The sequence below is a fragment of the Pteropus vampyrus genome, unplaced genomic scaffold (assembly GCF_000151845.1).
Source record: "Pteropus vampyrus isolate Shadow unplaced genomic scaffold, Pvam_2.0 Scaffold44, whole genome shotgun sequence".
NCBI classification, from domain to species: domain Eukaryota; kingdom Metazoa; phylum Chordata; class Mammalia; order Chiroptera; family Pteropodidae; genus Pteropus; species Pteropus vampyrus.
In genome coordinates this window covers 1,095,932-1,113,975 of record NW_011888825.1, presented here as the reverse complement: position 1 = coordinate 1,113,975, position 18,044 = coordinate 1,095,932, and the positions used below count along the sequence as shown (strand labels likewise).

The window sequence follows — 18,044 nt, the reverse complement described above, 5'->3', positions numbered from 1 at the left end:
CTTAGGCACTGTGTTTGTCAGCCCTGCCAAGCAGCCCTCTGAGGTTGTCAGGTTTGCTACATAGCCCCTCTTTTCCATTCACCTTTGACTTGCTCATTGCACTGTCCAGGACCTTCAGTAAATGTTTGTTGAATAGAAGAAGTGATGGGAGGCATCTTTGTATCATTCCTGATCTCAGAGAGAAAGCTGTCAACATTTCACCATATACTAGATTCCTGGATTCTGTTTACCAATGTTTTGTTTAGGATTTTTACATCTATATTCATGAGTGAGACTGAAAAATTTCCTTGCAATGTCCTTGTCATATTTTACTATCAAGATTATGCTAATTTTATAAAATGAATTGAGGAATATTTTCATCTTTGTGTGTTCTCAGGAAGATTCTGGATAGGATTGATGCTATTATTTTTTTTAAATAACAATATTTTATTTGTGGGGAAATTTTACTTTAATACATACAGAACTCAGATTTTAAACTTGTATCAGTTGTGATAACTTCTAGGAATTTGTCTTAGTCTAAATTTTTAAATTTATTGGCATATAGTTGTTCATAATACCCTCTTTTTTTCTGTAGGATTTGTAGTGATGTTCTCTTTCATTCATTATACTGATAATTTGTTCTATCCTTTTTTTAAAATGAGTCTCATCAGAAGTTTTATCAATATTATTTTCAAAGAATAAACTTTTGACTTTGTTGGTCTTCTCTTCCTTCCTTCCCTCCTTCCTTTCTTTTCTTCCTTCCTATCTAATGACCTAATTCCTTATCTCTCTACCTTTCACACATTTGTTTTATTTCTTTCCACAGTCATCTGCTGCAGATGGACTGTATATATGACAGTCATGTCATAAGGTTATAACAGCTGAAAAATTCCTTTCACCTAGTGAGGTGATAATGCCATAGCACAACACATCACACAAATACTTACCGTTGTGTTAAGATTGCTTACAGTATTCAGTACAGTAACATGCTGTACAGGCTTGCAGCTGAAGAGCTATTGGGGAACAGAATTTGTCACCCTCAAATATGTCTCTGGCATAAGGATTATTTTAGGCTGGTTAACTTTGAGAAACAGCAGACAGGGAGTAGCCCTGAAAACCAAGCAGAAGTTACCCGTTGTAGAAGATACTTAACAACATTTTTAAGGGAACTCTCCATTTGTAAGGGGAACTCTTCCTTCTGTACTTGGAAGAGGGGGGAATGACCTTATCTCTAGAAATGCTTATCAATTCAGAAGACCTATATTTGCATAACAGCCTTACCTGTGTTTACTGTTCTTTCCTGGTAACCTTCTATAACTCCCTTTCCCTACCTCCAACATCTTATTTTCAGCTGAAAATGGTATTTAAGGTGGTAGCTTAAGGCATTTTTGTGAGTTACTCAGTTATCCTGGGTCTCTTGCATGTATGCAGAAGGTATACATATTATTAAACTTTTATTCGTTTTTCTCCTTTTAATCTTTTATCACAGGATGTCTCAGTCAGGAACCCAGTAGGAGGGAAAATTAGTTTTCCTCCCCTACAGAGCAGTAGGCTATCCCATCTAGGTTTATGTAAGTTCACTCACTCTATGATGTTTGCACAAGGACACATCGCCTAACAACACATTTCTGTGGGTTTTATTTGTTCATTCTCTAATTTTTATTTTTTTATTTTTTTAACACCTACAGCACCTGGTCTTCCTAGGTGGTCTCCCATCCAAGTGCTAACCAGGCCCAAACCTGCTTAGCTTCTGAGATCAGACGGGATCGGGGGTGTGTACAGGGTAGCATGGCTATAGACTCATTCTCTAATTTTTAAGATGCATAGATCATTGGATTTTTTTCAGGTAGTCATTTTCTAATATGTACTTTAAAGGTTATAAATTTCATTGTAAGTAATAAGCTTTAATTCGCAGTAATTATATGTTTTAATATGTAGTATTTTTATTATCATTCAGTTCAAAATAATGAGATGTCTTTGTTGACTCCATGGGTTATTTAGAAGTAAATTGTTTAATTTCCACAAATAAGAGGATTTTCAGGTTTATTTTGTTATTTCTAACATAATCTCCCATTAGTCAGAGAACACACCCCGAATGATTTCAGCTCTTTGAAGTTTGTTACACTTGCTGTATGGTCCATCATATGATCAGCTTAGATGAACAGTCACTGTGCACTTGAAAAACATGTATCCTGCAGTTATTGGATGCAGTGTTTCATATGTGCAGTGTCATTCACTCTTATATACTCTTAATAGATTTTATTTTTATCTGCTCATTCTATCAGTTACTGTTAAATTCCTTATTTCTCTTTTTAGTTCTGTTATTTTGTTCTATATACATATTGAAGTTATTTTATTATGTATGTACAAATGTAGAATTTTATATCTTTCTGGTGAATCACCATGACATGATCTTCATTTTTAGTAATGCTTCTTGCAAAGTTTACTTCGTCTGACATTAGTATTAGTTTGGACCTCAGAACGTTTGAGCTCCATTTACTCCTCCCCTCAAACTTATGTGCCACTGTTGTTTAATTCTCTATATTTTGAAACCCACAAGATATTTATTTATACTTAATCATTCAGTTCAGTTTTATCCATTTAGTTTTATCCATTTACTTTCTATTGCTTTTTTTTCTACATCTCATAGCTTCCATCTTTCTTTTTTGAAAGGCTCTTATTTGCCTGACAGTGTCTGTATTTAATTTTCATTTAATTTTTTCCCCTAGATTTAGAATTCAAAGCTGGCAGTTACTTTATATCAGCCTTATGAAGATACCATTGCATTGTGTTCTGCCTTCCATCTTTTTTTCTGTTAAGAATTCAGCTTGTGTTGTTTCTTTGAAGGTAATCTTTTCTTCCCCCCATTGGCTATTTATAAAATTATTTCTTTGCTGTTGGCTTTCAGCAGTTTTACTCTTTACTCAAATGTGCTTAGTAAGGTAAGGTTTTCTTTTATACATTCTGCTTGGAGCTTGGAGTATTTTCGAGTCTGTGGCTTGATGCCTTTTGTCAGTTCTGGAAAGTTAGTAGCCATTCTCCCTTCAGATTCTGCTTCTGCTCTATTCTCTCTTCTTGGACTCACATACCTTCTTTGTCAGGCCTTTTGATCACGTCCCATATACTTCTCACATTCTATATTTTTATCTTGTTTTCTCCCATACTTCAGTCTGGATATTTGCTTCTGATTAAAGTGTCAAATAACTAATTCTTTCTTCATCTGTGTCTAATTCGCTGTTAAATACATCCATTGAATTCTTGATTTTAGTTATTCTGTTTTTCAGTTTTAGAATTTTCATTTGAGTTTTCTTATAATAGTTTCCAATTCTCTGCCAGAATTCTTAATTATGTCTTTTCATTACTTGAACCCATTATTTATTATCCAAGATAATCCCAGGCAATAAAAATAGACTTAGAGGGGATCCAGATATATTATCTTGTATTTTAGTCATAATTGTTGCCTTACATGCCAGTTATTATATATAAGAAATCGTGAAGGTAATTTGACGTTCTGGATGACATTAGGCTCAGTCTAGAATGCTGCTCTGGGCAGGTAGTTAGAGGGCTAGCACGTGTTGATCAGCCAGGGATTGACATCCTTCTCAACGAGGCTGCAGCCTGGTCTATTTCCAGTGTACTTTTGACTCTTAGAGTGTAGCCATCGGGGTCCCAACTGAAAGTGCATGGTATTTACCCTCATCCTGGGTTGCCAGAACTCTTTAATTTTGTTCTCCTAGCTTTGCATGCTGCTGAAAGCTCTGCTCAGCTTTTTACTTCTCAGCAAACTTTGGGGGTTTGTGACTATTATCTGCGTAAAAAAGAATAATAATTCTGTATCCACAAATATTCACTCACTTTTCAGATTTTCCTTATGTCTCGTAAATGTTTATAGTCGGTCTGTTTAATTGAAGATCTAAACAAGATCAATGTATTGTAATTTGTGGTTATGTCTCTTTTAATCTATATGTTTCCCCTCTTAATTTAAAGAAATAAGGTCAGTTGTGTTGTAGAGTTTCCCATATTTTGAATTTTGTTGATTGCATTCCTATGGTGCTTCCTATAAAGTGGTAATTAGTTTCAGAGGCACATAATGCCAAGTTGTCTTTCACTTTATGATGTTGAGATTGATCAGTGAATTATATAGTAGTGAATCAGTTTGGGTTTTGGTAGCCCTATTCATACATTGGGAATGTTGCCATCTGCCATTCACCTCAGGGCTTGAGCAGCCCTTGGTGAGCACTGTCCAGATTCTTTACTTCATTAGGGTTTGCAAAACCCTAATGCCATCTAATGCCATCACTCCTTTTGTGTTTATTTGCTTGATGAATTCTTTTTAACTCAATATATATTACCCTTTCTTCCACATGCACACAAATTTTCCTCCGAGTTTATTTTTGATAATTGTTCTTTTTACAGAATTTCAGCCTTTCTCCCCCAAAAGAGCAATAATGATTAATATTTTGGTTATCCTTTCTCTGCTCTCCATTCATCTGTCCTTTTAAGTGTTGTTTTTTTTTTTTATTGGTTTTACCTATGTGCCTGTTTTTATTATTTTACATTTGTTCTGTTTTTCTTTAAGAAGGAAGCTCTCTCTGAATGTGTCCATTCTGTCATTTGACTTCCTGATACCCATTCGGCTCTTTTTTTCTCTACTGTGGGTTTTAATTTTTTATCGTTTCAGATGATTCCTTACAGTTTTTCCTTGCCTTGCCTCACTTCTTTTTCCTTCATGCGTTTCTGTTTTTATATGTAGAATCCATATTACATTACATTCTGTTGCAGCTATAAACTTATGTCCTAAAGTTTTCTTTTAGCTTATTTTGTAGATAATTTCCAGGTGTAACTTCTTTCTCTGAATCCTGGATGATGATTTTCTCCTTATTACCTAAGGTTTTTTGTTTTGTTTTAATACACATGTGAATTTTATCTAAGTGCAGTGTTTGCAAATGGTGTGAGTGAATTATTCTTTCTTCCTTTCTTTTCTTTTGGGCGATTTCTTCCAAGAGCTACAGTTGGGGTGTAGGTTTACGTGATTATCCAGTTCAATCTCCTGTTCCTTATATCTGTTCCATTACATTGATAGCTGTATCTGCCTCCATTTCCTGGTTCTCTAATCCTTTGAACCTATGAAATAATGTATACACATATTGCTGCTTATTCTTGCTTTCTTAAATGGAGGCCTGACACTTAAAGGATGAGTTAAATTTCCCAATACTAGACAGGAGATGGGCATTCCAGGTGGAGTGATCAGCATATATAGAAGCCTGGAGGCATAAAGCAGCACAGCCTGTTTGAAAAATTGTCAAGTTTTTTGTGCAAATATTTTTGTATATTTTTCTACAGTACATAATAAAGTTAGTTGGTGTCTTAAAGGCCATGCAAATTAATCCCACAAGCCTTTGTGATTCTTCAGAATTTTCTCATGACTTTAGCAATTCAATATTTCCAACTCCTCACTAGGCATTCTACTGGGCTCACCCATTATAATGAATCCCTTTTAACATATTACAATCTCAATATGTTGAAAGAGGATTCATTATTTTTTGCCCCACAAATCAAATTATTTTTCCTGTCTAACAGTAACTTTCAGTCTCAAAAACTTGAAAACCTTGGAGTCATCTTTACCTTGTGTCTTACTTGGTTTTTCTCTATTCACAGTAACTGACTACTGTTGAGTCTCCATCCAGCTTTCTCCGTGACTCATCCCTTCTCTGTTTTTATATTGCCTTTTCTCTCATCTAGGCTGTTATTGTACCAGGACTGTTTCAGCAGTCTCTACTTCCTGCTTCTCACCTCTTTCCTCTTCACTCTGTTTTCCATATGGCTGCCAGATTTATGCTTTTTCACAAATGCTTATTTCTTTCCATCGCTCGTCTCTCCTGAACCTCTAGTGCCTAATCACCTGTAGAGGACAACATCTGAATTGTTCGGTTTGACGGTCTAGGCTCTTGTCACTCACTTTCCACAGTACAGACAATGTTGGCTAGACTGCTTCTCACCCTGCCTTGGATGTATTCTGCCACCAAATTTTATGCTTTTACTATTTCAATAGAGATTCCTTTTCCCTCCTTTTGATCTAATAATCTTTAAAAAAAAAAAGATCAAAGACCACATAGGTCTGAATTTTGAACCTAGTCTTATAGTTTCTGATAAGATGGCCTTGACTTTCAGAGCCTGGGGCTTGTGTGTTCTGTTCCGGTAGAGCTTCTCTACTATTTATAATTCTTGTTCATCTTTCTCTTTTAGTACCACTCTCTTTTTAGTGCCATATATTGTATCTTGTTTGTTTACTGTATATTGTCTTCATACTTGGAGTGTATGTTTCTTGAAGGTGCTTTAATATCTTGTGCATTTAAATACTTCAGTGGAGTTTAATTTGAACTTTAAGGTCTCAAAGAAATTATTATGTTAATTATGTTATGTTAATTATGTTAATTATGTAAATTATGTTAAATATTGCCCTCCTACCATGTGCCTTGGGGAAGACAAAGTGATACAGTATCAATTCAGTTATCAGTTATGCAGGAGCCAACCAACTCTTAAGTTAATTTTCCAGATAGTTAGTACTTAGCTCTTTAAGTACTTAAATTTAGTAGTATTTCCACTTAACCATTTATTACTGCTTCTCTTTGGCAAGCACAGGATACCAATGATTATTTAACCTTGTTTTTTGATAATTTACTCATATTTGTGAGACTTACTCATTTTTGTCATCCTAGTCCTCAAAAGTACCAAACACATGGTAGACCTACATGTTGGAATTATTTCTGATTAAAGTGTCATAGTCATGATTTGTTACCATGCCATACATTCTATGGGAGTTAAACTGAATTTGCGTATTTTAACTTTCTTGAAGCTTTTTTTTGCCAGTCTATTTTCTTCTTATAAAAGTAAAGTACAGAATCTGTAGTTTCACGATAGACTATGATCTAATTTTTGAATTAAAAAGTGAGGTTATATATATTCATTGAGATATACAGTTATGATTTTTTTACTGTATATAAATGAAATGCGATAAAAAATTATTCAGATTGCCTCTCAGCTTTCTCATCCTTAATACGATCTTTGTTTTTATTGTGTCATCGCCTTTCTGTCATATGGGTGGCAGAGAGAAGCTGGACTAGTTTGAGAGACTTGATTAGGAGAAAGAGGCAAGTTGATGGGGTGAGAAGTCGGAGTTAGCCAGGATTCTCTTGAGCTGTACTGAGAGAAAGCCAGCACTGTGAAGACCTAAGTGGTCAGCAAAGGAGGGGCAAGTAATTTCTCTGGCCTCAGGCAAACAGGGACAGATGTCCGTCTGGTTGGTTCAGATGTAAGGCTGCCCAAAAGGGCTCTTTGCCTTTTGTCCCTTACTATACCTCTAATCTATGTAGGAAGGGCACTCCACGTTAGAGCCTTCAGTTGTGAGGTAAGGAAAAATAGAGGAGAACAGCTACAGAGATAGTTCTGATCACTTAACAATCTTTTTTGGCAGACTTTCATTCTCTTGTTTTAGCATTTGCAACTGCAGTATTTAAAATAGAGCAGTCTCTAGAGTGCCTTCTGGTGGCAACTGCCAAGGGTTTCAGCCCTTATGAACACAGCTGTTGGTTAGAATCCTGCTTAGTGATCCCTGGGGAAGCACACTATCACTTCTCAGCCTGGGTTAGTGTCCTCTTGACATTAGATGAGGTCTACCCAAATCACCTTAAATAAAAGGTCTGCTTCATAATAGGACTAGGTGTCCTTTCTAAATGCTTTCAGTCCATCAGAGAACTGGAGCATCTGTTCTTGTTTTTCCATAATTCCCAGGGTCAACTTTGTAGATTATTCTAAGAAATCATTCCATGTGAATTAAACAAACCCAAAAGTCGAAAGTGTTTATAGTATCACTTCTGAGTACTGATTACCTTACTGATCAGCAAAGATTTGTATCTTCTAGACAAGAGACTCTTAAAAATCATCGAGGATCTCCAAAAAATGTTTGTTTAGTGGGTTATGTTTATTAACATTTACTGTATTAGAAATTAAAAAAATTTTAAATATTTATCAACTATTTCAAATATAAAAATAAACCATTTAAATATAAAAATAACGAATTGTTATTTAGCTAAATAAATTCACTTCAAAATAAATGTATAACAAGTTAACGTAAGTTATTTTTTATGAAGAAAACTATATTTCCCAAACAGAAAAATTAGAAGGGTGAAAAGTTTTACATTTTTGTACATCTCTTTAATAATTTCCTTTTTAGATAATTGTGGCTATTCTTCTTTGATACTATACCCAAACTTAACGAATAGTATTTTCTTAAAGATTAGTTGCAATGTGGAATCTGAAACTATATTAGTGAACTTTTCATACCTTATACCCTTGGGAAGGAATGAGTATGAAAAGACAACATATTGTTTGAACCTTGTAAGAGTCCTCTGAAGTCACAAAGCACATATTATTATTTCCATTTTACAGATGAAGGGATTGAATCCAGGAGAGTACCACTTAATAAACTCTCTGTGAGAGAACTACTTGTGGTTTGGAATTGCTTATCATGGGCTAGATTTAATGTGGGGAATTGGTTTAATTATCTAAAGGATAAAGGTCCCCTGTTCAAATTACTGTGTGGTTTCTGTCTGTGTGATATATACATTCTTTAAACACTGTATTTTATTTTTATTCTAGACTTATTCAGGACTCTTCTGTGTAGTCATAAATCCTTACAAGAATCTTCCAATTTACTCGGAGAATATTATTGAAATGTACAGAGGGAAGAAACGTCATGAGATGCCTCCGCACATCTATGCTATATCTGAATCTGCTTACAGATGCATGCTTCAAGGTAACTGGAAATGTCAGAATACTAAATACTCAATTTCTTAAAAGTAATTAGGTTTTTTAAAAGATTAAACTTTTAAAAGTATTTTTTAAAAAGATTAAAAAGCAGTAAATATTATAGAAAAACTATGAATTCTTAAGATTAGAATGGGCAAAGTGGCCATTTTTTATAGGAAGCGGGTGTTTGTTGCTTCATCAATACTTCATGTTCATTTTTATGTTAAAAAGCATCTAGTTTTTATATACATTTGATCTCCACCACAAGTCAGTATAACCAAAGCTCTCTTGCATTAGGTTTTAAAACCAACAGGAATAGCCAACAGGAATAATAATAGAAAAGGTGGATGCTTCATTAGGGAAAGAAAGACTATAAAATATTTCTGATTTAAATGCATGTAAAGGAGACAATAAAAGTTAAAAGGCAGATGTCAAGTTGGTTGAATTTTGATTGTTTTCTTTTGGATTTAGAATGAATAATAAATTTGAAGTCATTCATTTCAACCATGGCTTTCAACACAGTGGTCTATGGAGGGACATTGTTTTTGAAAACCAGAATATTACAGTTTTGAATGCATTTAACATTACCCAAAAAGACTACTTTACATATAGGCCTTCCTACTGCTATGTGAAGTCTTCTGTAATAACTCTACTTCTGTGTCCTTTTTTTTTTTTTTAAATAAGTTGTACTAGGTATCATAAAATCTATGCGGCTCTTATAAAATAGTCTCATGATCACCAGGAAAACAGGATATGCTGCATCCACCTATCATCAAATTGCATGTTATGAAAAAGCCATCTTGGTGACTGGGTATGAGATAGTGTGAAGGAATTAAAGTACAATACCCATTTTCTACTTCACGTTTTATTTGGATACTTTTATATACCAGGTCCTCTGAGGCAAGTAGAAAGTACTTTAAGACTAGAACAGTGTCATAGATTGATAATGACAGTTCAATACCCAAAATCAGCTTAGATTTTAAAAAAGATTAATAACCTTTCTTAGGTTTGAAACCAAAGAATATTAAGAAATGGGTATGGCTGTGATAAATTGCTACTAGATAATGGAGAAAGAAGAATTATCACCTTCGTTTTTGGTCCAGTATCTCTGTTAAGAATAATCTTTATATGCAGAAAAGCATTTGTATGAATGAATAAACTTTGCCTTATATGGGAGAAGAAATTGGAGTATGTACACTCCTTCTGTAACTGAATCCATATTTCCTCCTCTAAACAAATATGTTCTATAATTGAGATTGCTGACCCTCTGGTCTTTGAAGTGTTATATAGAAGGGAAGTTTTCCAGAAGGCTGGGACAGGCTCACATATATAATTCTAATTTTTAACAGAGAAGAAACTCCAAACTGCCAAGCTTAATACACCTGCAAGGAAAGGTTCTAGAATCTACTAACAGTCTAAAAACAGCATGAAAACACTGTCCACATTACTTTAGCTTAGGAAGAAGGGAAATACAGTAAACAGAGAATTAGGATTTCTACATGGCCTTCCGTAGTTTGCCACGATAGCCTCATGGCTGTATGCTGAAAAGTTGTGCTTGAGGTGCTGATTAATGATTGGCCAGGCTTTACAGAGTGTGCACTAATGGGCTTGTGCCTTTTCCAATTTCTTTATCAGTATACTGAAAAATGTGGAATGCATGCCCATAAAATTTGTAGATCACATGAAACTGAGAGGGAAAATAAATCATTTAATGAAAAGAAACAGAATTTAAAAAAAACATCTTGACAGGTTGAGTGGGGAATTAGATCTAACAAAATCATTAGCAGAGATAAATGTTAATATCTTGTTAGTAGGTTTGCACACCAACTATATGGATACAGAATGAGGAAGATGTGGCTTATCAGCGTATCATACCATCATTAATGCTAGAATGAACATTGATTGAATATTACTATGTACCAGGCACTGTGCTCATTGTGTTATGTGTATTATTTAGTTTACAATAACATTTCTATAAAGTAAATAGGATTGCTATTCCTATTTTACAGAGGCACAAGAAGTTAAAGATTTGACCAAGAAAATGTAGATAGAAATAGGTATGAGCTAGGATTCAAAAACCAAGGCAATGTGACACATTCTTATCCACAAAATTTCTATGTGAAAGTTAAAGAGAATTACAGTAGTTGATAGTTTTGATTACATAATAATTAAAAAGTTTGATACAGAAAATAGAATTTAAAAAACCCACTCTAAACACTGTGTCATATTCCATTCTGTACGTTGGGGCTACCTGCCAATGTACTACATATGCAACACATTTGGGTTCAGACGTCTGCTAGGGTAGTCAACAGCACATGCAGTTGCTGATGAAGCTCATACTACCTTCCAATGGTGGTCAACCTAGGTTTTCAATTACAAATGTGAGCAAATGTGAGTAACTGGGCCTGTGAAGAGCATCTGTAGCTAGAGAGGGGACCATGCAGAGGATTCAGAGCATATGGTCCCACTGAACAGTGTTTGTTTGTTGGTTCGTTTAATGTAAAAACAGAAGAGAGCTTAATTTTTTTCTTAAGTTTGGATTCTATGGGATAGTGTATTGAGAAAATGCAGTGCACCTGGCACAGTAGTTGATCAAGAACTATTTGAATGAATGAATGAATAAACGTAAAGTTCTTAGACATAAACTTGATTACAGAAATTACAAACTCAGTTTTTATTAGATTTATACCTAAATATAACATATACTTTAATGTAACTAAGCGTTACATGTTTTCAGTGTTAAGTGGAACGTAAAATTTTTAAATTTCCAATTGTCTCCTGTTAATGTGTAGAAATATTCTTTTTTAAATATACTGTATATTGACATTATATTTTGTGACCTTGCAAAACTCACTTATTCTGGAAGGTTTTTTTGTAAATTGGGATTTTCCGTATAGACAATCATGTCCTCTGTAAATAGAGACAATGTTATTTCCTCCTTTCTGATACTATGCTTTTAATTTTTTCTCTTGCCTTGTGATGTTGAATAGGTGTAGTTAAGAACAGACATCCTTGCTTTGTTCCTGATCTTAGGGGGATGGCATGCAGTTTTTCCCCATTAAGGATGATGTCAAGGAAAGGGTTTTTTTTGTAGATGCCCTTTATCAGGTTCCCTGTATTTCTAGTTTGCTGAGGTTTTGTTTATTTGTTTAATCCTGAATGGATGCTGAGTTTTATCAAATGCTTTTTCTGTTTTTATTCAGGTGATTATATGATTTTCCTCTTTAGTCTGTTGATATGGTGAATTAGATTGTTTGCCTTTTGGATGGTGAGCTGACCTTGTGTTCTCAGGATAAGCCACTTGCTCATCATGTGCATTGTCCTTTTTATATATTGTTGGATTTAATTTGCCAACATTTTAAGAATTTTTGTGCCCTTGCTTATGAGATATTTGCATGTCCTTCTTTTATTATAATGTCTTTTTCTGATTTTAGTATCAGGGTAAGGCTTGTCTCTGAATGAGTTGGGAAATGTTTTTTCTTCTTTAGTTTTCTGAAGAGTTTATATGGAATTTGTATCGTTTTTTTCCTTAAATGTTTTGGTGGAGTTCACTAGTGAAGCTATATTTTCTTTGTGGGAAGGTTTTTAATTACAAATTAAATTTCTTCTTTTTAATTGAGGTATAATTGACATATGATATCATAGTAGTTTCACAAATTCAATAGAAAAAGGGCCGTTCAGGTTATTATTTCTTCTTGACTAAGCTTTAACAGTTTGTCTTTCAAGAAATCGTTCCTTTCATCTTAGTTATCACGTTTTTTGATATTATATGGTTCCTAAAATTTCCTTATTATCCTTTTAGTATCTATGGGATCTGTAGTGGTGTTTTCGTTCAGATTCTAGAGATTGATAGTTTGTGTCTTTTTCCTGATTGTTTTGGCTGGAAGTTTATCAATTTCCTTGATTTTTTTTTTTTCAAAGAATCAGCATTTTGTTTCGTTTCATTTTTTTTCTTCTTTCTGTTTCCTATCTCATTGATTTCTGTTTTTTTTTCATTTCTTCCTTGGACTTACTTTGGGTTTGATTTGCTCTTTTTTAGTTTTTTTAAGGTAGGAGCTGACGTCATTGATTTAAAACCGTTTTCACTGTTGGAAAATATGATTTAATTTGACATGGATTTATTGAGTACCTTCAGAAATGGTATGTGGTTTTGGGGGCGGTGCTTTGGAAACCATGAACTATCAAATGCGTCTCTAGTCTTTAGAAGGCTAGTTGCATTTTGAAAGTAAAATTGTTTCCCTTAAATATCAATATAAGGCCGTGTCTGGTTACATTAGTAGGTTTTTAGAGATAAAGATCATTGCTAACTGTTGTCGTGCTAAAGTTGGTCCTTGAAGCGTATAGAGGATTCAGTGAAGCAGGAGAGAGGAGTAGAACAGTCACAGTTGGAGAGAATCTTGGTGGTTATGAAGCCCTTCCCCTTATTGTACTGATAGTGAAACTGAGGCCCAAAGTTAGTACAAGACCTGACAGACCAATAAAGAGAATAGATAAGTCTCATTATAAGAGAGTTATTTTGTTTTGTTTTTCGTTGGATGCGGGAGTGAGAAGCATGGGGGAAGGAAGTATGGAGCAGATTTGAAGGGTAGATTGTGGATGTATAGGTCTCAAATTTCAGACAATGATAATAGCATGTACAGAAGCAGGAAGAAAGCCATTTTGAATTAATTAGGTTAATTTGTTTTTGTTTGGGATTTTAAAAAATATATAAACCAGTTCAGAAAAGCCATAAAAAAAAACTTGGCGTAGTGGAATTCTGTAGAAATTGCTCGGACCAGAAGAATTTAGGAGTCTGAGGGTTCATATTTAGAGTAAATAAGCAGACTTGTTAAAACCTAGTTTTATAGGTAAAGAACTTGAAACCAGCAAGGGATCATGCCTGATTTATAGATACATAGTCAGTGTGCAGCAGAGCTGGAACTAGAACAAAAGATTCCATTTCTCGCTCTCTTGCCAGTGTCCAGTGTGATACCTAGCACTGACTTTCTCTCAGCAGACCTTAGGCTAAACCGTTAATTCTGAGAGTAAAGAAATATGACAATCTTTGATCTCAGACAGCATATTCTACTGGGCAGGCAATTTGCAGTATTGTCTAACTTCAAAATATGGTTAAAAGAAGGCAACAGTGAGGAGCCCGAGAGGGAGTGGGAAGGTTCCCAAGAAGAGATATAGATGAGCTGAGCAGGAAAGGATGCAGAAATATCCAAGTAGATGTGGATTTGGGAGGAGCATGTCAAAGAAAGGACATGGCATGACCTCCGGGAAAATTAACAAAGGAAGCAGATATCAATTATGTAGTCCGGTCGCTGCCTGCAGCAGCCAGAAGAAAGACCAAAGCAGAGGTTAGGAGCTACAGGCATACATCACTTCATTGCCCCTTGCTTTGTTGTGCTTCACAGATGTTGAGTTTTTTTACAAATTGAAGGCAAGACCCTCCACCAGCAAAAAGATTACCACTTGCTTAGTTGCGATACTCACTTTATTGCGGTTATCTGGAACCCAACCTGCAATAGCTCTGAGGTATGCCTATATTAGGAAGTAAATTAAATTAGGCTTGAGGTTGCAGGCAGTAAATGTTCTCTTTGTAGAACTTGTTTTATGCATAGAATAGGATGTATATTTTACCAATATTATATGAAAAGACTATGACATAGTGAATAAGCTGTTTCTCTTTCACGAATGTAAAAATTCCTGAACTACTGAGATCCTCATCGGGCACCTGATGGCATCCACCAAAGGGAAAGCAAGTACAATGTAGGGAGTGACAAAAAAGCTACCTGGGCCAGGCCCCATGACCACAGTCTCTTTCAAAGCAATGGCAACCTTGGTTAGTAGTACTGAGAACACAGGCACTAGAGGCAGACCTATCTGAGTCTCATCCCAGCATCATTGCCCTCAGTAGCCATGTGACTTGGGAGGATCTCATCTGGGAAACCTTGGGAAACAGTTCTCATCTGTAAAGTAGAGATGATGATGCTCATTAAGTGCTTGGAAATCATACATCCTATGCTGGTGGTTTTGGGCTAGATGTAGGTTTGAATTTCATCTTTTCATTTGAAAAATTAAATTGAATAAATGATTAATCATTTTAAAGTCATGTTAGATTTTTTTCATTGTACATTCTTTCCTTATTTTTTGGTATGTATAACATTTTGACTTGAGACACTGACTAAGCTTTATATTGGTGTTTAGCCTTCAACCTTCTTTTCTACTCAGTGTTTGATACTAGGTTTTTTTTGTTTTTTTGTTTTTCTCCTTTAAGATCAAATTAATAATGATTCCTCTCTGGTAGTGGATAGTCTTGGAGTCATTGAAAGGCATTGGTTTTCCAAACCTGGCCTTGCAACAGTGTCACCTAGGGCAGTAGTCCCCAACCGTTTTGGCACCAGGGACTGGTGCTTCTATGAGAGTCTAATGCCTGATGATCTGAGGTGGAGCTGAGGCGGTGATGCTAGTGCTGGAGAGCAGCTGCAAATACAGATGAAGCTTCACTCTCTCTCCCACTGCTCACCTCCTGCTGCGCAGCCTTGTTCCTAACAGGCCATGGATTAGTACCTGTCCTCGGCCTGGGGGTTGGGGACCCCTGACCTAGGGAACTTTGAAAGGGGATTTTTAAATCCCTACCCAATGATTTAGCAAAGGTGGAGCTCCAGGAAGTACATTGTTATAAAATTTCCCAGCTGAATTTGATAAGCAGCAGGGCTTGAGGATCAGAGTTGATGAGGCATGTAAGGTCTTGAAAGCCTGGGTTGTTATTTACCCTCCAGAGAATCTGGCATAAGAATAAGAGAACTTGACTGGATTTAGGACTGTGTGATAGGGTTGGGGAAGAGTTAACGTAGTAGAGTTATGAAGAGGAGTAGAGTTATTAATATTTTATAGGCTATTATTGCAACTTTATTATGTCAGATATTTTTAAAACCAGGCAAATGGTCACTTTCTTTTTTTTTGTTTGTTTTGTTTTGTTTTATAGATCGTGAGGACCAGTCAATACTTTGCACGTAAGTAAATGTTGAACGTTCAGACTTGTTTTTGATTCTGTTGGGAAATAAAGCAATTAATTTTTTACATGGAGGGAGGGGGTAAAGTAGAGCAGTAATTTTTAAGAGTTTAATGTAAACCTTGTAGTTATCTTTTTAAGACTAAGATTATATAAGTTGCTTAAATTTGGTATTACTGTTTGGTTGTCATACTGGGCTTTTCACACATTTCATGATGTTAATCTCTGAAGCTTACATGTTTAGTTTGTATGTCCAACTGTTGACCTGCTGAACATTTCAGTAATTTATCCATGTTAGCTAGTAGACATTATTGATTATGTGCCTTGTGAACTGTGTGCTAAGTACTAGAGAGTCAAGATTGAATAAAACAATATCCACGGGAGGAAATGATTAGATTTGCATTTTAGAAAAACCTCTTTGGTGGTAGTGTAAAAATGGATTGGTGGAAGAGTTCAAACAGGAAGACCAGTAAGGAGGCTGTTCAGTTATCTAGGCAGGAGTTGGAAGTGATTTCAAGTAGAAAACTAACTGGCCACGAACACAGAGAGAAGTGGATGAATTTAACAGACGGACTCCCCAAGACTTGGTGATTTATATGCCTAAGAAGAAGGAACTAAGAGAGAAGGATTTCAGGATGTCTCCAGACATGGGCAGGTGGGACCAAGAACAGATTTAGAGTGGAAGATTATGAGTTTGGTTGAGGACACATTGACTTTGAAGTGCCTATGGCTGGCTCATCACAGTGGAGCTGTCCGCTAAGCTACTGGGTATGTGGATGTGGGACTCAGGAGAGAGAGCTCTGCCAGAAATGCAGATCTGATGAGTCATCAGTCCCAATGCTAATGGAAGCCATGCCAGTGAGTGAGATTGCTTTAGAAGAATGTGTTGAGAGAGAAGGCAGACTATGCGATCCTGAGGAAAAGCGACATTTAAGAGTCAAGTAGAGGACGAGGAGATGCAAAGACCGCAAAGACGGCTAAAATGACCTACCTTAGAGGCATGAGGGTGTGATGACACAGCAGCCAAGAGAAGAAAGACAGTTCAGGAACAAGGGGGAGTGGTCAGCAATATGAGATGCTGTTGCGATTGAGTGAGTTATACAGAAACGTGTGCATAGGATTTGGCAGTAGAGCATGACAGATGATGGCAGTGGACTGAGTGGACTGGGAAGGGAGGTGGAAGCCAGACTGCAGTTGAAAATGAAGGGGAAGTGAAAAAGTTTTTTAAAAACACCAAAAAGCCACTTTCAAATAGTTGAGAAGGTGAAAACAGTAGTACAGGCATACCTCAGAGCTCTTATAGGTTCCGTTCCAGACGACTTCATTAAAGTGAGTATCGCAATAAACTAAGTCGTAATATTTTTCCTGGTTGAGGGTCTTGCCTTCAGTTTGTAAAAAACTTGACACCTGTGAAACACAGAAAGTGAAGTACAATAAAACAAAGTATGCCTGTAGTTAAATAGGAGAGATAGAGAGAGAATTTTCATTGTTGTTACTGGTAGTGTCTTAAATGTGGGAGAGATTAAAGAGATTAAAGAGAGGGAGATGGGGGCAGGAAGAGAGAACTGAGGGAGCAAACAGGGAGATGAGATCCAGAGTACAGGGGTGGATGTCTGGGCAGGGCGGGGTCGTGGGAGATGCGACTCCTCTCCAGGTCAGGGAGACAGATAGGTCTTGATGTAGGTAAGTAGGAATGGGAAGGCTGGGATTAAGAAACTTCTTATCTAATGGTTTCTCTCATCGATAAAGTAGAACATTTGGTGTCTAATAAGCAGGGGGAGGAGCAGCAGGATGGGTCTTAGGGGGAGGAGAGGTAGAAATAGCTGACACTAGTCTGCTTTGTTGTATAAAATTTCTTCTAGAATTGTTTAGCCTCTGGATTATAAAAAACTAGTTTTTCCAAAATAGCAAACCACCCTGAAACGAAATGGCTTAAAACGGTTTTCCTAGTAGTCGGGCTGGGCTCAGCTGGATGGTTCTGCCAACCTGGGCCAGACTAAGCTGTCTCACCTGGGGCTCACTTACTGCATCTGTGGTCACCTACTAGGGCAACTAGGGGCTGGCTGACTGTTGGCTGGGGTGCCTTCGCTTCTTCTCCGCATGTCCCCTCATTCTCCAGCTGGTCAGCCCTAGTTTTAACATGGTGGCAGAGTTTCAAGAGCAGCAAGAGAGCAAACTCCAATGTGTGACTGTTGTTCAAACAAGTTTCTTATTATGTCCCACGGCAGTTCCATTCCCAAGCAAGACACACAGCCAG

General features: G+C 36.2%; 1 protein-coding gene and 1 pseudogene across 5 annotated transcripts in view; one reads left to right on the top strand and one right to left on the bottom strand.

The window, feature by feature from the left end:
* Positions 1-18,044, top strand: part of MYH10 (myosin heavy chain 10) — a 139,584-nt gene that overhangs the window by 14,344 nt on the left and 107,196 nt on the right. For all 5 annotated transcript variants that reach the window (XM_023529935.1, XM_011358946.2, XM_011358945.2 and 2 more), the window contains exons 3-4: positions 8,638-8,794; positions 15,761-15,788. In XM_023529935.1, the coding sequence (XP_023385703.1) occupies positions 8,638-8,794; positions 15,761-15,788 (185 nt within the window). The remainder of the gene's footprint in view (positions 1-8,637; positions 8,795-15,760; positions 15,789-18,044) is intronic.
* On the bottom strand, positions 1,659-1,779 carry LOC111738933 (annotated as a pseudogene).